Source organism: Ischnura elegans, chromosome 3, assembly GCF_921293095.1.
Source record: "Ischnura elegans chromosome 3, ioIscEleg1.1, whole genome shotgun sequence".
In the NCBI taxonomy this organism is placed as follows: Eukaryota; Metazoa; Arthropoda; class Insecta; order Odonata; family Coenagrionidae; genus Ischnura; species Ischnura elegans.
In genome coordinates this window covers 4,574,878-4,595,986 of record NC_060248.1, presented here as the reverse complement: position 1 = coordinate 4,595,986, position 21,109 = coordinate 4,574,878, and the positions used below count along the sequence as shown (strand labels likewise).

General features: G+C 40.3%; 4 protein-coding genes and 1 long non-coding RNA gene across 11 annotated transcripts in view; 3 read left to right on the top strand and 2 right to left on the bottom strand.

Annotated features, from left to right (window-relative positions):
* Nucleotides 1–7,743, top strand: part of LOC124155343 (2-methoxy-6-polyprenyl-1,4-benzoquinol methylase, mitochondrial) — a 94,411-nt gene extending 86,668 nt beyond the window's left edge. Inside the window, exons 5-6 of the mRNA XM_046529083.1 lie at nucleotides 6,025–6,136; nucleotides 6,654–7,743. Coding sequence (XP_046385039.1) covers nucleotides 6,025–6,136; nucleotides 6,654–6,755 — 214 coding nt within the window. The 3' untranslated portion in view covers nucleotides 6,756–7,743. The remainder of the gene's footprint in view (nucleotides 1–6,024; nucleotides 6,137–6,653) is intronic.
* Nucleotides 7,744–7,897: 154 nt separating this feature from the next.
* Nucleotides 7,898–11,183, bottom strand: LOC124155346 (dynein light chain 1, cytoplasmic). 3 transcript variants are annotated; one of them, XM_046529089.1, is made up of 3 exons: nucleotides 11,008–11,183; nucleotides 8,814–8,931; nucleotides 7,898–8,722 (listed from the first exon to the last, which is right to left on the bottom strand). In XM_046529089.1, the coding sequence occupies exons 2-3, from the start codon at nucleotides 8,919–8,921 to the stop codon at nucleotides 8,561–8,563; spliced, it is 270 nt and encodes an 89-aa protein (XP_046385045.1). In that variant the 5' UTR covers nucleotides 8,922–8,931; nucleotides 11,008–11,183; the 3' UTR covers nucleotides 7,898–8,560. The 3 variants fall into 3 exon arrangements, with proteins under 3 accessions (XP_046385045.1, XP_046385044.1, XP_046385043.1); XM_046529088.1 differs by lacking the exon at nucleotides 11,008–11,183 and adding an exon at nucleotides 10,196–10,297; XM_046529087.1 differs by lacking the exon at nucleotides 11,008–11,183 and adding an exon at nucleotides 10,105–10,259.
* Nucleotides 11,184–11,288: 105 nt separating this feature from the next.
* On the top strand, nucleotides 11,289–18,102 carry LOC124155345 (serine/arginine-rich splicing factor 1B). Of its 4 annotated transcripts, none has more exons than XR_006864173.1 (6): nucleotides 11,289–11,576; nucleotides 11,753–11,916; nucleotides 11,998–12,170; nucleotides 13,341–13,379; nucleotides 16,628–17,058; nucleotides 17,462–18,102. XR_006864173.1 is itself a non-coding variant. In XM_046529085.1 (5 exons), exons 1-5 carry the CDS (start codon nucleotides 11,410–11,412, stop codon nucleotides 16,820–16,822), a joined length of 738 nt encoding a protein of 245 aa, XP_046385041.1. In that variant the 5' UTR covers nucleotides 11,289–11,409; the 3' UTR covers nucleotides 16,823–18,102. The 4 variants fall into 4 exon arrangements, 2 of the variants coding, with proteins under 2 accessions (XP_046385041.1, XP_046385042.1); XR_006864172.1 differs by having other exon boundaries at nucleotides 16,628–17,760; nucleotides 18,066–18,102; XM_046529085.1 differs by having other exon boundaries at nucleotides 16,628–18,102.
* On the bottom strand, nucleotides 17,549–19,430 carry LOC124155349. Its single transcript, XR_006864175.1, has 2 exons — nucleotides 19,343–19,430; nucleotides 17,549–19,195 (listed from the first exon to the last, which is right to left on the bottom strand). It is a non-coding gene; the product is annotated as an uncharacterized LOC124155349 (long non-coding RNA).
* Nucleotides 19,431–19,470: 40 nt separating this feature from the next.
* Nucleotides 19,471–21,109, top strand: part of LOC124155342 (signal peptide peptidase-like 3) — a 73,265-nt gene continuing 71,626 nt past the window's right edge. Inside the window, exons 1-2 of one of the 2 annotated variants that reach the window (XM_046529080.1) lie at nucleotides 19,471–19,645; nucleotides 20,320–20,926. In XM_046529080.1, coding sequence (XP_046385036.1) covers nucleotides 20,793–20,926 — 134 coding nt within the window. In that variant the 5' untranslated portion in view covers nucleotides 19,471–19,645; nucleotides 20,320–20,792. Of the gene's footprint in view, nucleotides 19,646–19,748; nucleotides 19,974–20,319; nucleotides 20,927–21,109 lie in introns of those variants that run through there. The other variant, XM_046529082.1, reaches the window with a different exon arrangement.

Sequence of the window (21,109 nt, the reverse complement as noted above, 5' to 3'; positions counted from 1 at the left end):
TTATGAAAGGTCGAGTTCAAATCTTGACAGTTGGCTATTCTGGATCCTCTGCGATTTGCGACTAGTGGACTGTAACGTACGAGTGAACAAGTAAACAATGAAGCAGGAACATGAACGCGACTACATGTGCCGAAGTAACGTGCCTGGTAATTATAATTTCTATATATTACTGGAGCATGAAGTAAGCTAAACTAAGTTGCCTGATACAATGCTGAAAATAGTTGAATATAATTCAGTTGAAAATTTAACCAGAGAGTTGCATCACTTTTTGTTGTGACGGCGTGGTGAGGCAATATACTTTTTAATAACCAATATAACTGAAATTTGGTTCCCTCAACCTCTGCTAAAGTATAGAGCTCTTTATTTACAGTGATTTCATTGAAAATTTCAGGTGAAAAACTTTGGAAAAGCAGTTTTTAGGATTCTCGTTTGGGTGAATCTCGTTTAAAGAGGAATTGCCAATTTGATTTCTTTATAATAAAGAAACAATGTTAAACCTGGAACTAATTTCCTTCCGTTAAGCACTGGGTGACAACAGCTTCCACACCGAACTCCTAATGGCATGCTTACGAGGAAACAATTGTTTCCTCGTAAGCATGCCATTAGGAGTTCGGTGTGGAAGCTGTTGTCACCCAGTGCTTAACGGAAGGAAATTAGTTCCAGGTTTAACATTGTTTCTTTATTATAAAGAAATCAAATTGGCAATTCCTCTTTAAACGTAACTGTTATTTATTTCAGTCATCTCTCTTTCTTCGAGTACGTATGTCCTCGTGAATGTGGGTTTTATTTTTGTTATTATTTCTCTTTCACCAAGTGGTTATTTCCTAATATATGTCGTGTTTGTATATGTAGTTACTTTCCGTCATTCAATAAACAGTTATTTTTCAATATCAATGTCGATTTCGTTCATTTATCGTGCATATGAATACCTATAGCGCATTTCAATTAGGTACTGTTAGTTCACAATAGCACCGATAGAGGGAGTGTCGTCATGTTTACTTTGAAGCTCCACAGATGGCTCTGATGTCGCATCGGGAAGGTTTACCCGAAAAAAGTACGAATTTTACCCGTGTTTTACCATGAAATTACCCGAATTTTACCACTTAAATTTACAGATATTTCACTCGTTACCATGCAGGTTACCCATCTTTTACCACAATTTTACCCGTGTAAAATTTGGGTAATAATGGGGTAAAATATCTTTTGTGCTGACTGGGCAAGGACACATTATTTGAGGAAATTTTTCTCAGTACGCTTCGCTGTGAGTGGGTAAGGCATGGATGATGTTTGTATGAGTATAGCCGCTGTCACCCTCGGAGTATGAGGGCAATGGCAGTTAGTCATCAAAACATCTGCCTGTATCACCTGTTGGTGGATCAAGGAGAACTTCATCCGAATTGTATGCCAGGAAAGGGTGAAGTCTATTGTTACTTATTATTTGATTGCAAATGTCACGCACTCATTCACACATTCGCATTTGCCTCATGTGTAAGCAGCATACCCAAATGATCATATTAAACGCAGCCCTTGGTACAAATACGTGTTTCATACTTGGTCCAATATTGACATCTGAGCAAGGGGAAAGCATTTGTATACCCCCTCAGAGCACAAGGTGGTCACGGAAAAGGCCCCTTCCCTGAATGCATGTGTATATTGCGTGCATTTTGCTTAGTTTGTGGTGAGCTCTACCCTATTTCCCCGTTCCATTGGGTGGGACCACTCTTGGGGTGAAGACAGACGCAAGTCCTCGATAGAGGGTAGGATACCAAGGTGGCACTGATTGAGTGTAGATTGATGATTAGGTTCCCTGAGTGAGTGAGGAATTGAATGGCCAGTCTTTCAATGTGACTGTGGCGATGCCTCCCTCTTGTCATTCATAGCATTTCTGCCCTGATGTTGACCTTGCCTTTGCACCTACGCACTTCAGCCCTGCATGTATCCCCTTCCGCCACTTCTCCTCTCAGCTCCTTGGTGTTCTTCTTTAGAGTGGGGAAAAAATTTTGGCGGTACTCGTAAAAAATTGCCAACAGTTAAAATGTATTCTACATCTGGCCACAATTGAAATGTCAAATGCCAACTCTTATATTAGTTCCAAGTTGTGCCACGTGATAACTCTGAACAAGTAAATTGATTTTTGATTTCTGATATTTCTTTCTGAAATTCATTGGACAATTAACAGTGGGGCTATTTTTTTACATATTTAAAAAGCTATTTTTAACGGTACACTTATGATGAGTTTGGATTTTAGGGGGTACGGCGTACCTGCCCAACTGCAGCACTGAAAATACATCTCCCAATTACCACTCTCTTGGAGATTTGCTCCAGAGATCATCATTGACTTTTGCAGAGGTCTCTTAAACTGTGAAGCACTGTATAATATCCCAGGGACACTGTCTCCTTCCTTGACCATGACACTTGTCTCTGTGAGCATTTGTCATTCAAGTAGCGTGGCTTATAAGGAGGGCCTCGGCTGCTTGAAGCTATCTCCAGGAAAACCACTCTCATCCTCAAGTTTTGTGCACCTATGCAGTAGATCATGGCAAAAATGTTTTCCTAATCTGTTGAATGACACACTCACTCACTTGCTCACTCACTCACTTACTGTTGCAGGTTGACGGTTTGTTTGGATAGGTAAGGATAGAGCTCAGAGGCATGTGAATGTCACGCATACAACGGGTTAGGGTAAGTGATAGATGGTTTGGATGGAGCGAAACTGTACGATAAGGGAGGAATGTTGGGTAAGTGAGAGGGGGGGGGGAGGTGGAGAATAGTAGGGTTTATTAGGGGAGGGAGTTGAAGGCCCAATGGTGAATTCAAGTCCAAGTTGGGAGGGGAGAGAAAGGATTAACTATTTTGCAAAATGTGAGCCTAAGTTAACTGTTAGAATACTTCAAAATAAACAGATGCCATTTACTTTACCTGGGCTCCCTTGCACTTCAAGTATGTTTGCTTGGCTTTTCCTCGAATTTGAACCCACGACCATCACGTCAGAATTAAGCTCTCAGCCCATTACACCGTCATGCACCCCTCATTTTCTTGCAAGTGATCGTGCACAACTCAAAAGACCTTAGTGCACTGTTTCCTTCTACTCACAAACATATTTTGCTCCGAAGGGATTCTCTTGTTGCAAGGGTTTTCAGGTGTCCTACCGTGTTGTGGTCAGCATTTTCCGGGAGACCCTCTCAAGATGCTGAGTGCTGATGATGGCAATATCTGCTGTGGCCTCACATTTATACGCTGGCCTCCTCCTTTGCGTATACATTGTCGCTGATTTCTTTTCCTTTTTCCCTGGATTTCCCTTTTTTACGCGACCATTTGCTGCTAACATGCAGTCTTTGATATCTGTCCATGTTTTTGGCATCAAGCAGGATGTCTAGATTGCTTTGGTTTTGCGGTCCCAATAATTCTATCCAACTTAAAAATTCAGTGCAGTCTTGTTGTAGCTCCCTTTCATTGGTTGTTGTGTTCTATATTTGTACTCTTGAATCCATTCTCAACTTGGAAAACATCAGCTGTTGGTATATTTATTGGAAAAAAATCCCTCAAATCAAGCAAGGTGAGTATGAGTACTCTTGGGTAATCATTAAATTTTCACATGTTATTCCTTTGATATAAACCTCTATGTTTTGAGAAAATAGTTGATGTGTAATTGTAAATTTTCCATCATTACTGTGGATTGCATCTAAGGCATTTCCTCCCCAAAAGAGAAGATGTTGATCTTGGCTTTAGAATTTGGGAGCAAAATCATGTCATGCCTTTTGGCCACTGAATGTGGTAGCTTCTTCTTTCCATTGGAAAAGGCCAGCACAATAACATACATCCACAAGGGACTGAAATGCATGGAGAGAATGTCATTATGTTTCATTGGAGAATCTTGCATACTGGTATGTCCATGTAGGTAAGAAAAAGGCTGAAATGAGGAGCCAGCAATCAGCTCAATAAACCTGATTGTGATGGTGAAAGAGCCGCTTGGCATGAGATCCTCCGGAGTTTACAGCATTCCATTTGGATTGGAAAAAAATGGAGGGCTTTTGAGTCCCAAATTAAAGAACATGGAAAGTGTAAACGACTGCGACAACCAGACAAGTTGAGCTGGGGGCCTCAGAACACAGCCTCCTTCATGGCTACAGGGCTCACTTCGACAAGAACAAAATCAAGTGCAGAGTCAATGGTTTCTGGGATGAAGTCCTGCCGGAGGCTATTGAAATTAAGGAGGAACCAAGAGTATGAATAGAGACAGTGGTAGTTTACACGTTATGCAAACCGATTTTGAAGATGATTGGACTAGGTAGAGCCAATCAGAGAATTTCTCTGCTTCGTCAGGTGAACCAAGATACTTAGACATGCTCAAGAATACCAGCTGCCAAAGCATGTAATGAATGCATTTCACAGCCAGAGCATGGATAACACTGTGTCATTAGCCAGTGCAGTAGTACTGCATGGTGTGATGCTTTTCTACTTCCATGCAATAGAATGGAGTGACTTCCAAAGCATTTCTTTTCCATTTTTTTAAATTTTGATGACGATAGTTTGGAAAATGAAGAGACTTTTTTTTTTTTTTTTGACCTTTCACCTTCTTCTCAATCTATTCCCCTCACAACGTCAATCAATGGCCTTAAACACTTTCACTTTTAAGTTGATGATGTCACGCTCCTGCCAAGCTGGTCGCCGCTTCCTCACTATTTCCAGGCTTTGTGCGTTGGCCCCACGTGCTTTGTTGTTGTGTTCTCTTTTGAATGACTCCTTCCCTTCATTTAAGATTCTCCCTGAACGATTTATTCAACTAGAACTCTAATGTCGTCGCCAACTCATGAAAAATGAGCAGCACTTATTTTTAACTAACTCGATACATAATGCATGACTGGGGAAGATAGCATTTTTGTTGTAACTTATCTTTCTGCTCCAACCACAGAATTCTTTGGATAGCATGACACTTTGGGTCTCGGTGGACATGAGTCAATCCCTCTCTCTACCCTGACTCCCACTTGAGGCATTTGGTATCCCTATTGGCTGACCCTCTCCTGAGAACTGCCACGAGATACTTCCCCTGCCCACTCAAGTGTCATCACCTCCAAAATGGTCTTACCAGCCCTGCAACGTGTACTGATGAGGCACCTTCACGTTGCAGTGAAGGCTATTCCTACGAGATTTCACTGGGGATGCTCAGATGATCACCCCCATATGCCCCCCTAAAACCTGATCAGAGTTCTTTGTATTCTTTGGTGGGAAGATGCAGAAAGAGATCCATACTCGAGTTTACTGGTCCTGCCACTTTCACTTCATAGCATAAATCCAACTGCTTTTAAGAGTTATAAGAGAGCCATTCTATCAACGTGAGATCATTCTGCTGGATGATCACTCCTCATTTGAATGCCTGTGTAAGTAGTAACTTGTTCATTGTAATGCTTCCCTATCATGCTTTACAGTACTTTTAGTTCGCTATCAAGTCAATATATTTGTCCTAATTTGCACGTTGGTTTCCACAGTGATGATCACGATGACTGCCAACTTCTGCATTCTCCTGCCGCGTTTGTTGTTTGTCAATCACAAACGACAAACACGGCTGGAGAACTTTGCAGTCAACATTTCCCTTAAGTTGCTCCACCTGTATTAGCCTTGGCTCATCTGCTGTGGCTCAAAAAATAAAAAGCTGTAATTTTATGTTTTTCCATCCGATGCCTACTCCTCCAGCTACCAATCAACGGCCCTAACCCTTTGCTGATAAGTTGATGACATCTCATGAAGATGGGCTGAAACTTTTCGTTTTACGTAGGGGAGAATGCCTGAATGAAGATGAGGTTCTTCATTGAAACTAGTCTTTCACTTCATTATTCCAAGTTGTTTTAAAGCATTGTGATTTCATGTCTTAGTGAGTGACCCCCTTTTTATCCCCTGGGTGCTATCTGACTGTGGCTGTGGAAAAATGTTGTGCTCTAAGATGTGTTGCGGATGGAAGGATCCCCATTCCATCATGTATGATCCTAATACTATTTAAGTATGCTCATATTAATAATTTTTTTGCAGGATGTATGACGAATACTCGATGCAAGTTATTCCTGCAATGGGGGTGATAATAGCTGGTCAGTGGGAGCCTTATCAGTACTTGGTGGAAAGCATCAGAAAATTCCCAAATCAGGTGAGTTGGTTTCTTTCATGCCCATTTACAAAATGAAACTGAACCAATTCAACCCCTTAAATCAGCATGCATTATTACCAAAACGTGGATGAACTTACAATTCTTGGTGATGTGCAAGTTTAAAATATTGAAGAAGCACAATTTTCAGTTGTAAATTTCCTATGATCACTCACTTAAACCTTAACCACAATAACTTAACACGGAGTGAGGAGTTGAAAACGCAAATTAGTGCCTGTTGATTCACAACAACTTAAAATGAGATAACTCTGACGTGTGACTTGCAATTATTTGAGAAAATGTCATTGATACTTAATTAGTGGAAAATAACCAGTGATATGGAGTAGAAGAGATTTCACTTTCGATGCACCCTTTTTTTCTGCGATTGAATGAAAATGTTGTCCATGGGCATGTTTATAACTGACTGGGTAATGCCAATTAAAGTTGTTGTGATTAAGATTTAAGTGCAGAAAAAAGCTTAGAATTGCAATTTCTCTAATCTTTGGATTATCTTCTTCAGGACGACTTCAAATGCATGATCGAATCAGCTGGATTTCATCATGTGACTTACGAGAATCTCTCTTTTGGCGTTGTTGCAATTCATTCTGGTTTTAAATTATAAATAAATATTGACTGACATTCATTGCTTAGTTATTTACACTACCTCCTTGGCTATAAACAGATCTGAGTTAACCAATGAGTAATGTAAGCATGTATTTTCTTACAACACAGCCTCAGGGAAATAAGTAACACTATGCAATTATGTAGTTCCTCTTTCCCCTTGAGGGAGATGTGTGTGATATAAGAGATAATATGATCCAGAGACAAAACCCATAATATTCTATCATTTAATAGTTTTATTTTAATAGTGTTTTAATAAGTACAGGTTTAACAAAATAATTTATGGTGTAACTGTTAAGGTGGCCATAGGTCAATTTGCACAAGAAAGGAAGGCAGGCGTAATAACTATGACAGGGGGTTATTGGATAGCTGTTAAGGTGGAATTTAGAGGGTGTTAGGATGTAGTTCATGCAGAAGGGTGGGTCTGGGATACACACATGAAGTAGAGATGCTGTGAGATTGTCTGTCAAAAAGTACTTGTGGGGAAGTCCAGAATGAGTTGTTGCCGACCTTCCAAGAGCCAATCACAGCACACACCAACCCTCTGAAGACACCCTTTTTCCAGCCACTTTCAATGAGCTTCAATTTTGATTAGCTAGTCACCCTTTGTGCTACGAATTATGCAAGTCCGAAATTCTGCAAAACTTTCACAACACACTATGTATTTTATTCTCATCTAAAAAGCTTTGTTTTTTAGGAGAGCTGTTTTTAATTTCCGTCAGCATCATTTAAAGCCATAATGTTAAGCGACATGCAGAATCACACAGGAAAGTAGTTACTTGGGCACATCTCAACATACTGCGAGGGGATTAAGATGCAAAATGGGAATGTAAATTGAATTTCACCGAGGTTGGCACCTTAAGACTAGGCTTTGAATATATATACATGGAGTAATTATACTCATTAGAAACTTAAGTACATTACAGAGCAATCTCATTCGAAAGCAAATGAAATGTAACACATGAACAAATACCAACAGCAGACGACGTGACATAGGGCAAAAAAGCAAGCCACATATGCACATTAACCACTTAGATTTAACTCTCTTGATACTTTTAACAACCTCAAGGGTAACCAGTGCAACTATAAGCACCATTTGTGTTAATTTCCAGAATTTACAACATCCGTCACTAAAAAAAATAGTAATATTGAAACGAGATTTATTGTCACAGAATCTTTTGCGACAGAAGGTAAACAAAATTAAGTCAACTTATGTAAACCATTACTGACTTAACAATTTTTGAACACCATAGAAAACGAAGTTTAAGATATATGTACACTGGATATTAGGACATGAATACTGACACAGTGGTTTAAGGAGCACGGATTGGAGTTGCGAACAAAACCTGAAGAAAGCAACAAGGCACTCAAAAATACAAGCTAGTGTAGCATTAAATGAGATTATATAAAAAAAAAGAAAAATGCTGAATTATTTAGCTTGAAGTTCAAAGGGAAATGGTTACATGTATCTCACACAATGACGAGATAAACAAAAAAGCAGTGCATTCCTCTGGACCAGCATCACAGACAAACTCGAAACTTAATTTTTGGCATCACTGCCCTCCTCTGGAGAAATCAAACATCCTTATACACAAAATGGAATCTTGCCATACAAAGCCTGGCGTCCCTTGCGGGGAGGCCAGGGAATTTCTTCTGCGTGTTCCTTCGCCATCGTTTTGTCCTCTCAAGTCCCATCCTCAGCAGTAGCAGCAGCAAAACAGTCTTCCTGGCCCCCTCGTCTCCTCGCAAACATCACCGTGGGAGAGAGAGTGAGCGAGCAGACGGACAAGGGCATGCCGCTCCTCCTTAACCACTCTTGAACAAGAGGACGGCCACCTGGCCCAAGTAGAAGTAGATGAAGTGCCGAGTTTCGTGGGTCACGTAGCTGCCGAAATTCCGGCCGACGATACAGTGCCACGTCGGGTTGTACCTCTTGTCGAACTCTTTCTTGATATACGCCGCTATATCCTGGAAATAGAGGAGATCACCCAGTGAGAGACGGAGAGGGCTGCGATGACACTTCCTCGCCTCGAGGGGCAAGCATTTCACTTCCACGCACCTTCTCAATGTTGAACTTTTCCAAGGCTTGTGTGGCACAGTCGACTGCGTCCTGCTGCATCTCCTCGGACATGTCAGCATTTTTAATTACTGCTTTCCGATCAGACATCCTGCTGGACCTGGGAATATTAAACAAAGGTCATTCTGAAGAATATACTCAGCCAACTTCACCTTTAAATCTACCAAATGAGGATGCTATTTTCGCTGACTGCCCAGTTTTACTTCACGAAATAAAATCACAGCACTTGACCGCAACTGATCCTTCCAATGAACGCACAAGCAAACACTACTACTCCGTGGTCGCCAGCGCCTGAGGTCTCCGGCTCTGGCCCGGTCCAAGCTAGACATTCGAGAATCTGGGGTGGTCCACGAATGCTTAAGAGTATGCGATCCGCGGAGGATGAGCTAATGGGTGTGAATGAAGTCCCGTGGCTATCTGCAGTTAACGTCGGCGCCAGGGATACACGCCGCGCAGCATCCCAGCCCACGCGATCCACCCACTCGCACGCAACCTGTAGCGCACATCTACACCCCTCTCTCATATTTCCCCGCTCCTCCCATTTCACCCGTCATTATTTATCCTGCTGCCGATTTTAAAGGGCTGCCGCACGCCGAGAGAGGCGTCCACCTCCAACCACCAGGTGCATACATGTAGATTAGAAGCGCTCCCGCTAGGAAAAATTCGAAAGAGGTAAGCATTCCCAGCAAATTCGAAAAAATCATGATTGTTAGCACTACATCCCTAAGTCTAACCATATTCACCAAACTGGGTAGTCTCAATCATTGTTCCTTCATGTTTTAATAATTTAACTAAGCATCTGGCGACAGAATTAAAGCACTAAAGAAGACTATTCAACATACGCGAATCAGAAGTGACCCAGGGAACCTATGTAACGATGGAAAAAAAATCAATACAAATTAATGTGCGGGTAAGTAATAATGACTATAGCGTGCGGTTTCCGAGAAGGTGCCTTAGAAAATGTAACGCTTGGTAAAGCAAACCTTAAGTTTCTACCGCTTCGTACCCGAATAGCTACTTTAAAAGAAACATGCTGCATTTCCTCCGCACTATGTCTGCTAATTACGGATTTTAATCGCAGGACTTCACGGAAGTTCCACCTTGAGCGTTTCAAGTAAATGTGAATCGTTTCTGGCCTAAATTAATATATTAAGTGCACAGATGGCAGCTACTTCATCACGTAGGAGGGGCAACAACCAACCACCGACTACATCTGCAGAGGGAAATATAACAGAGAAAATATATATCACAGCTTCGTTTTCAATACATTTACCTGTATAATAAATTTCCAGTCAAATGGTAAGAAAGTAACCAGGTTTTCCTGACTTAATCACGACAAGGACACTGTTAACAGGACAACTCACCGCTATAGCTTCTCAAAAGTTAGCGGACAACCCAAAATCTTCATTGAAACTCAACACTGGCATCCTATTGGTCGAGCCTCAGAGTCTTCTACCAGGGTCTTCTATCTACCCAGCATGCCTCCTCTCGCCTCGACTTCAGATACGAAAATCGATGTAAACAAAAACGAAACGAAATGTCATCGTGCGTGAGATAACAGAGATAAGCTAGCTCCCTTTATCACTTAATTTTAAGCATAATACCGTCCTAATTTAAATCATTAGAAACCTCTATTAATTGTTCTAATTAAGTTTCTAAGCTCCATGCAAACGTGCAGCCAAATTGTCATTATGCAAAGCTGCAGGTCATGCAATCTATATAACCTCTCGCATCATGCTCTGTAGTCGCAGCGAACACGATATTGAGGTTACTGTACCAATTTATGTTCAACTTAATGGAGTCAGAAAAAGTTGCCTTTATTGTACTGCTCATGGGATGTGTCTAGAAGCATAAAAAAAGAAACATGAGATAAAGCACGTTGACTATGTTGTATATTAGGCAAAGCAACTCAACAATAACGTTACAGAGACCAATCGCTTTCTTAAAAATACATATGCCATCACATTTTCCTGGAGCAATCTCTAACGGAATTTTCAACTAGCATATACGTGGCATTACTTCAACACGGAGCTAGGTTTCAGGAGGCGAGGTGCTTAGCTCTAATTAGTAAATCACTGCTCTAACTCTTTAGATGAAAGTACAGCGTAATCATAAAGAATAACTTCGCTTCATGAAAATAAAAGCTCTACAAATACATCTAATTACCCTAACTTACCTTATTACAAACAGACGAGAAGAAAGGTCTGTTTTACTATGATCTATGCACGAATATTATGATAGCAGCGACTCCGATACTTAATGTATTTGTAATTTAAGAGTTTATAAATCTTATCCTCTTACAAATAACTAAAATAGATATTTTGAAACATAGTTTTATTATTTTGCCAATCAGTCGTAACCCATAATCGGTACTTGTCGTTCGTTTCCGTGAGCGCTGCTGGCAGTCGGATCCGCACTTCGTTTACTTCCGCCACAGCTCGGCTGCTTTCGGAAATATAAGTCGATTTCTTGGAGCGGTTCGAGCGGCAGGAAGGAGGCACGCGTGGGTAACCGCCATTTTAAGCAAAGAGGAGAAAGTGCGATTGACTAACGGGTAGTGAGTGATTGTGACTTTAAAATGTCTTACGGAAGGAATGAATGCCGAATATACGTGGGAAATCTTCCACCTGATATACGCACAAAGGACATACAGGACTTGTTTTACAAGTTTGGTAAAGTAACTTTCGTTGATTTGAAGAATCGACGGGGCCCGCCATTCGCGTTCGTGGAGTTCGAAGACCCAAGGTTATACACCAATAACTGGAATGTTTGTCTTACTATCTTGTGAAGGAATTATTTGATTTAAGTTTCTGTATAAGTGCTCGCTTTAGGAAATTTGAGATTTGTTGATCGTTCCAATATGGCTTCGGAATTTAGTGGGAAATTTTCAGTATGTGTGTTTTTATCTGTATATGCATTAGGGATGCTGAAGATGCTGTGCATGCTCGAGATGGTTACGATTACGATGGATATAGATTGAGAGTGGAGTTTCCTCGAGGAGGAGGACCAGGTGGATTTCGTGGTGGGAGAGGACGAGGTCGTGGGCCTCCTGCCCGGCGTTCGCAGTATCGTGTGCTCGTGACTGGTCTGTCTTTTAATTTGGTTCCTATAGTCCAGATTTTAATGCTAAGGAGGCCTAGATCACATTATTTTCTTTCTATTTCAGGACTCCCTCCATCGGGTAGTTGGCAAGATTTGAAAGATCACATGAGAGAAGCCGGTGACGTTTGCTTTGCCGATGTATTCAAGGATGGTACTGGAGTTGTGGAGTTCCTTCGATACGAAGACATGAAATATGCCGTGAAAAAGTTGGATGACTCGAGATTCAGGTCACACGAGGTCAGTGGAAACATAGTAGTCATAATTTATAACGTCAGTGCTTCGCTGTGTCGCCATTGCGTGGCTCATGCCCGTTTTCATGTTCTTGGTAATTTTAGTGGGAACAGGCGTTTCAGTTTATTCAATTTAAGGAGTGCTACGGTTGATTGTCAGAATTCGCGGCTTTCGAAGTAGTTGGACCATTAGTTCCAATTTGCATTAATGTACCATGGGTTGAACCAGTCGTGCTTAAGGGTATGTCCGTTGAAGTAATTTTTATTGGTTCTGTAACTTATATCGGTGTTACTGATGTTACGTCAGGTTATTTTAGGCAAGTTGTTTCTACCAGTCTTAGCACTTGATGTTATCCTTAAAACATGGCTCATCTAGTGTAAGCCGTTACAGAAATGGGCTGTCTGAAGTAATAATTGGTTGTCAGGTTCAAGCAAATTTAATGTTCACTGAGTGTAAAAGGATGAGCAAATAATCTTTGACGGGCCCATGTTTCGTAGAGTTCCCACACTTATATACTGTTATAAGAAATCGTGAGGTTACGTGCGTTTTTGCATAATGAAGCTACATCATTTAATTTTAGTTTGAGCTTTCTCATTCTTCTGAAGCCAAAACTATATTCGTACTAGTTCGTCAACCTTGCTATTTTTATAACAAGACATTAAATAGCAAGGAAGGGCGGTACGAATGGAGTGATCTAGTTAGTTATTCAAATAGTGACTGAGCATACCCTTTAGCTGTGTACACCACACACATTTTAAGTCATATTCTTAGTGTGTGGGTGTGAGAAGGCCGTTTAGTATACTGGCCAGTCACTGCATTTTTTGTTTTTACGATTTCAATGTTTCAACGATTTCAATAATGAATGGTATACACGTTGGCCTATTCTATTTTTTTGTCGATTATCAGCGAAGCTATCTTAAGTGAAAACTGAAAATTAATTCATAGTCATCTCAATTTTACGTTATATCGTCGGCGTGCATATGCCGTAAATTTCCCTTTCTCCTGTTTTTGTCGTTAAGCTTCAGAATAGTGAGTCAGCTTGATCAAGGTGATACCCTTGTTTTAATAAAAATAGTTACCTAGAGTGTGGGTTATGTTTGGAATTTGTCTTAAGAAATATAGACCTAATTGGAAAGGTTATTTCTCATCTTTTTACATGTGCTTATGTATTTTTAGGGCATGCAGCCAAATAGACGAGGAAACAATAAATCAAATGTAAGTTTACATGGAATTTAAATGAATTGTACAGAGGAATTTAAAGGCTTTGAGTTTTGTAATATAATTCACTTAACACCTTGGGACTAAGGATTGTTCTCTACTTCATACGCGATTGAAAACTAATACAATGCTGAGAAAGACTTAGGTGATTCTTTGTAAATTAGAAATTGATAGTATTGCATACCTTGATGGCGGACAGAGATAGCATATTGTTACATTGCAGATGTAAATTTGTCTATACTCCTTAACTTGTTAGCATTTATCCTGATAGTATTAAAATTTAATGCAATGTAGGACTGCACGGAATAACTCGGACGACTTAATGGATTTTGGGCCCACAGCGAAAGTGTGGAGTACAGTTATCTATCACCCGGGATAATAACCATGTCAACCTATTTAATTTAGTTGTCATGTAACTTTGTTTTGGCCTATCTCCAATCAGGGGTTCAAACCATTTGTCTCATCTTATTTTTTAAATATTGAAGCTTCCCAAAGAACTGTTGACTAGTGACTTGCTTATTGTTAAACATATTTCCATTTAATTGCTTGGAAGCTGTCTCACTGTCCATATTCCGTGAAATCTTGCTGTATGGTGCATGCAGCATGTTTTGTGTGAAAATTCATCTTCAATGGGAAGTATATCAGTTTTTTTGCTTTATACCTCATCATAAATTATGTTTGCAGGATTGCTTGATGAGCACCAATATTTTTGACATTTTTCTTTGATGTGTCTGTGCTACATATCTCTATACTGAGAACAATCCTGTGTGTCTTGGGGTATATCATTCAGTGTTGCAATGCCCTGTTTGTAAACATGTCAGGGTTTGGATTTGGTGATGGAATGTAAAATCTCCATTTATTTCATTAGGGAAACACCTGTCACCTGTTATTGAAATGTTGAAGCATTCTCCTCCTGGTATTCATAAGTGGTAGATTTATGACCGCTATTCCGCTCAAGTAAAATGTTGTGCAGTTCCAAACTTGCATTTTGATTAGAATTGTATACTCGTTTAATTGAATTTTGATATGTTTGTCACAAGTAATTTTTATTGTTGAGAAGTGATTAAGTGTGAGAACACTAACACTGTTGTTTGCTTTAACTTTGCTTTCCTCAGGTGATGACAGACGTTAATCAATTGCATGAGTTACATGTTTTGAATGCTCATTGTGTATATACCTACCCACTCTGTAAATTTATCTGGTGCAATTTTTATCAGGGTTGTTACATTCAGGATAATCAAGCAAGAGGGTTTGAAATGGGTTAGGAAAATCAGGGAACCGTGTTCGTGGCATCAGGGAAAATTCGTGTCATGAAGGGTAAATAAAAAGAGCCACCATGCTATCTGTTGGCTGAGGAAATGCCCCGTGTGCATTCACCATAGGAAAGAGATTAACTCCATTTAGAACCCTTCTTCTTGTTGCTTACCAAAATTAAGATTCTGCTGACATTGCATAGCAATATGCATACTTTTTTTTTACCTTCAACAAATTCTTGATGCAAAAACCTATGCTCACTCCTCAGCTCTCTTATGTTTCTCCATAGGAAATTTGAAGCACAATGTGGTCATTCTGAATAACCCTGTGTACTTTTGGTTTGATGTGTCACTTTAAATATGACAGCATTAATTTCATATCTGTATAGAAATTAAAGTAACGCGTCACTTCTTTTTTATGTTTAATATAAAATAATAGTTTTTTAATGAGTCTAGAAATTTGTACTTTTTAATGAATTTCAAGTTTCAATGACACTTGAACAGAAATGTAATGAATGGTGGCAATGAGAGTCTGAGAAAGCAAATGGGAAATGAATATTGGTCCTGTCTAGGAGTTAAAATTCTGGAATCTTGTAACGACCCTGTCAGTGCACCCTTGATTGGTTTGTATTTAACTAACAATTTCATTTAGTTCTTGCTTACTAAGAAAATCCACTCAATTGCAATAATGCCACTGGTTTTGAATGGGGGGTCTCTGCAATACCTAGGATTTTATTGAAAATTTGTTAGTTTAGTGGGTGTGGGTGCATTTTTGCTTTTAATGCTGAACTCATGTGTAGCTTTATAATTCATGGTTTTATGAGAGGAGTGGTTTCTCTTTTGACCAATTTACCTGTGTGTATGCCATGTGTTTCTTCATCTGGTGCTCTATATGGTTTATGTAGAAAAATTTCCCCTATAGATGTTTATTAAATGAAGTGACAGTCTATATTCATATTTAACATTATACAAAGTGATTGTCTTACATGTGGTGAGGTGATGACATAAGGGAAGCATTGCCAGTTCTTGTTATTTTACCCATTGGAGGGTGTAAATTGCTAGTTTTTCTTCTCCTTGTAACAGAGGATGGATACAGATAAGGTTTCATTGTTCATGGCTCTTCATGATCAGTCCTTCACTGCTGCAGCGCATAAGACATCTATTAATCTCATTCATAGCATTTCATTATTCGTTGATGTGCTAAGGGGGTATTCCGGCCAAGTTTTTGTCACCATGTGTGAGCAAATGTTTTCCTTGGTTATGGCATGCCATTCTTGGAATGAACATTGATTTAGGAAATACACCCATCAAATCCATTTCCTCGACAACCATTTCAGTCAGAAACTGTGGCTCACTTGTTGCCCATCATGTAAATCTCAGTGGAATTTTGGAATGGTTGAATGCAATTGATTGGTTGGATCTTGCCTGAGTGGGGGAGAGGGTGATGGGTATGATGGAAAAGAGGGGTTAGGTGATAAATTCAGGGCAATTTCAGCGTGAGAGTCAAATAATATTGCTTCAAAGACTTAAAATAAGGATAATGCATTATGTCACTGTAAAGGAAGCATTGCAAATTGCACTTGGTGTAGGTAATCAGCTCGTACTTGGTGTCAAAATAGTGTGGTTTTATAGACCATGGATTATAATAATATATTTAAGAGTTTAACCAGTAAATGTGTGTATCATCAGAAAGGAAACTGATATCCTTATTGACTCAGTGGTGCCACAAACTTTGATGGATTGCTTTTACCCCTCAGTACGTACTGAAGTCATTTTGTTGAGACTTGTCGAATAAGAATGTTGGAAGTTAAAATGTTTGTAGCGAATCCTAGTTCAATACTGACTATTGTCCAGAAGGTAGCCCCACTAAGTGAATCTCAAGAAAATTTGCCACAATTGGGCTGTGTCATTCTCGGACGGGAAATTCATGTGTTTTTTCCAAGCTGTGATATTGTGGTTTATTTACCATGTGTGTGTGTTCCCCCTGTGCAGGGCGAGGTGAGCTACATTCGCGTGAAGGAAGACTATGGTGGTGGTGGCGGCGGAGGGGGAAGAAGCAGCGGGGGTGGGGGCCGCTCTCGCAGCCGCTCATACTCCCCAAGGCGACGTGGCACTCCCACTTACTCACCAGTGCGGCGCAGCTACTCTGGGTCACGCTCCCGTTCCCGATCCCGCTCGTACAACTGAAGTGTCCCCCTGGCGAGCAATCGACGACGAAGGCGGTGGCAAGGAGAGGGGAGGAGCCTTCGTCCCCTTTCTGCTCTCCCCCACTACTGTCTGCCCCTCCACCACTTCCCCTCCACCACGCCCAGAAATTCTGTTTACTTTTCAGGCAGAAGGCTCCCCTTCTGAGAGCTGTGCAGAGGAGGGCTGAGTGGATTTGTGTGAGGCTCTTGAGAGTTGTGGAGTGCTTAATCATGCCTGTAAGACTGGTTTTAACTGTCATGCATTGATTTATCATGTACAGCAGGTTATCTCTGAAGTTTCTCTTATCATCACCATTTTAATTGGCTCTATACGTGCATATAGATGCATTAGTACATTTAAAGTTCTTCGTTTGTAATGCTAAAAGATACATCCCATACATTCCTATTTGGAAGTTGAAGTGAAAATTGATTTGTATACAACGCATAAATGTTATTTTTGTCATGTCATAATGTATCATCAATTCTGTTGTGATAAAGGTGCTTTTGAACCACAGCTAAGAACACCTGATAATAAAACTAACTATTTTGTTAACTTCAGTTTGATCAAAATTGGATATTTTACTCGAAATCTTGTGGGCATTTTCTAATGTGTGTTTTCTCTTTTCATATGCGCTCGTAGCATGTAAGGATTCTCCGTAAAACTGAAGTCAAACACCATACGGATTGCATTATGGGATTAAGGAGGTGGTCTTTTTTTTTAAACAAAATGGATTCCTGGATACTCTTTGGAATTTGTCAATGGAATTGGCCCCACTTCTCTCGTGGACCACTCCAACCCTTGACGATGATGTGATTGCTGTTTGGGGGAAGAGGAGGAAGTGGATGATGGATTTGTAGGAGTCGAATCCCTCCGCGGGATGGACGACACACGCATCTCTCGTTAGGATTTGGATGGAAGGAATTCGGGGATATTTCAGGGTGCGTGGGTAGGCAAGTTCCCTCAAAAGAAAGAATACCTTTTTAAGTGTGATCTTCCTATATTTTTGACTTTAACAGGATGTTTCCTGTTGCCATGAGACCATTTTAATTAATTCATTGTAAATAGTAAGAAAATGGTTTTCTAAGGAATATTTCAATCATTACATTGTTTCTGCAAAATGCATTGATGTGTGTTTTAATAAGTTTCCTCAATTATATAATTAATTGGTGGCAGTCATTATCTAACACCTCTTAAGTGGTTTTTTATCAAAAAGCGATTGCTAACAATCATTCTTCTTTCTTAGCCGGAGTCATGAAGTATCAAGTTAGGATCTTGCCATCCCTCGAACCCAAAAAAGGAGGATTGCTTACGAAAGCGGATTCGCCACAGTCCCTGAGCAAAGGATTACACGAGATGATAGGATAATAGATCGCTTGTGGAAGTTAGCCCACATCAGCTTCTGTGAGAAGGTTCTCTTGGGAAGGATGGGCTTTGGAGACATTGAAATCACTTGGTTTGGGTTGGATTGGTTTGGGGGAGGAGGTGAGAGGGGCGGACTGCCCATTCATAAAGGATATGGATACGTAGCGATGAGAGGTTGCAGCATTTGTCTGTGGATGGTATGTGCACATAATGAGAGGAAGGATGGAATGCTGAGACAGGGATGGTGGTGCTTGGTCATTGGAGGATCACTCATTGCAATAGGAAATGGAGGGCTCTCGGTATGTTGCTTAAGTCACATGATTGGGGGATTGCTTATATTCAGTGGGGGTGAGGTTTGGAGAAGGCATCTTGGTCTAGTCTTTTTTTAAGCTAATGCAGAAAAAAGGAAATATTGACAAAATTTTGGGATTATGAGTTGATCTTGAAACTTGTCAAATTGATGGGGTTGCTTTCTCCAATCCTCTTGAGAAACGAATATTTTAGTGAAGGCGGTAATTAGCACACATTACACCCCTATGGCTAAGCATATTTATTCTGATTTGATTTAAACCTTTTAGGTTCTGGACTTCCTGCATGTTATACACATCCCTTTGAGCATGTTTTTTTCTGCTAGAAGAGCGCTAACATTTTAATATTGGTAATTAATGTAACTAATGAGTTCACCCTTCGTCACATCACTTCAATAAATTTTTATTTCCCTTTTCCGGATTGACTGCAATATTGAAAAGCTATGAAGTTAAGCCAGCTGCTCTAAAGGCTTTAATTTTGATGTTTACAAGAATAAACTAATTGTTTCAGGGACCATATTTGTTTCTTAATTTTCATGTAGGTATCCTTAAGTAATGACAGGTCAAGTGTTCAAATTACTTTGCATTGTTTGTAATTAAATAAACAGTGAAATGAATGAAAAGTTGTATTTCTTGATGTACCTTTCTCCCGATGAATGCTCTGGGTTATTGCGTTCTCTGATGAAGACACTGGTTCCATGGCCTGGAAAATGGTAAGGTATCGAGAATAGATTTTGTTATGGATGGAGAAATCTGAAATTACTTCAGGAGAGATCCGGGAGATGGCAGTGTAGACTGGAATGTGAACGGTGTGCCATCTGGTGTCATAGCCATCAATCAATTGACTTACCGCGATAATTATTTCTGTTGTAAATGGAAATTCCATGGTGAATTTGTGGGTCTGGGTATTCTCCCCGGAGATGCCAGTAAAACACCAGCCGCTAGGTACATTAAGAGAATTAGTACCTTTTTATTTAAAGCTGAACGTCACGTGATTGTGTTTACTTCAATGGCCGCCTAGTGGTTGTGAAAGGAGTAGTATTTTTTCCTACCCTTGAAACCGTCGGTCGTTGGTTTTGTGACGATCTAAAAATCCTTGTGCTATATGCGAGAGTTGATGGGTCCTGTATGAGGATATTCAGTATATTGCAAGGTCAGTAATTTCCGAGTTGGTTGTAGTTATTGCGTATTCCATCCGGAGCCCTAATGTTTTGGTTCAATGATATACTTAAAGAAACTACAATTGCAGATTGTAATGCGTGAGCTTTCACCCATCTACTACTACATCTTACTAAGTAAATTTCTGTGATGATCCAAAGTGGTCATGGTTTGTTGGAGACGTTCACTCTCGTGATGTAATCGATTATTATGTAAAATAGCTGAGGAGCGTAAACATCTTGTTGATGGGACTTCTATCCGTGCATAGTGTAGCGGTGTGAATTCCTTTTCCTTCATTAGGGCTACGGCTGTGATGCTTTAGGGTAACGAATGTTTTATTAGTTCGAGTTTATGGTCCTAATTTAATGTTTTCACTGTCATATAATTCGGGAAACACGCTCGTGCATCAAGATTTATTTCTAGTTGCTTGGGTTCACTTTGATATTCCACCAATATTTTTGGATATTTTCCCATGTTGTTCATTATGTAGTCATATTTATTTTATTTCCTAGCTATTTGTGATCCCTGATTGTATTTACTCACTGATGCGAGTGTGTTTGCCGCGATACTGTGTGACTATCCGGTAGTGAAAAGGTGTCCAACGCTCTTAAAATAGATAAATATTTTTACTGGCTTAAAAGTTCTGACCATATGATTTTTTTTCAATAGATCGTGCCGCTGGCTACAGACAATGATATCTTTCAGGGCAGTGACCCAGATAGTTTTCGTGAGGTGTAGAGGAGGGTAGCAGATGCATTGGTGGGAAAATAGCCCACTTACAGACAGCAATCAGCTGACAATGTAAAGCTCCAGGAGGACAAGGCTGGTTGGAATACAACCTGCCCTTGACGAACACTAGGATGATATGGAGAAGGAAAAGAAATGTGTGATGCTGCTGCGGATGGCACTTGCATTGACCTCTCAAATAGCGGAGGAAGTAATGAAAAGCTACAGAAGCCGAAGCCTTCGTCTTCTGTCGTTGAACATTTACATGATTTAGTTTAGTGTACAATCAGATTCTGGAAGTGGATGACCCGTCTGCAGGTAACGGTGGAATCCTCGGTGAATATCGACCGTGGGGTGGAAATAGAGAAATTCTATCACCTTAATAGGGTCGGATTTCGGGATCATCGCACACCTACATGTCTGCTACGGACTCGACCAGAATGGATCCAGAAATTGCTCGCTCCCTGTCAAGGGCTTATTCCATCATGGATTCGTCCAGGGTGTCTACCTTCCTTATCTCTATCCTCTTGATAGTGTATGGCAGTTTCAGGTAAGTGGTGTTACTCTTACACCTGACCACCCGTCCTTCTTACGTGTCTAGCCATGTCATTACTGTCACTGTGAAAATGTTGTTGTAAGGCTATTTCAACAATGTGCCTGAGTTGCCCTACGACTTGGTTTGGAATATATGATGGAGGCGGGGGAAAGCTAGGCATAGGTTTGTGTTGATGGA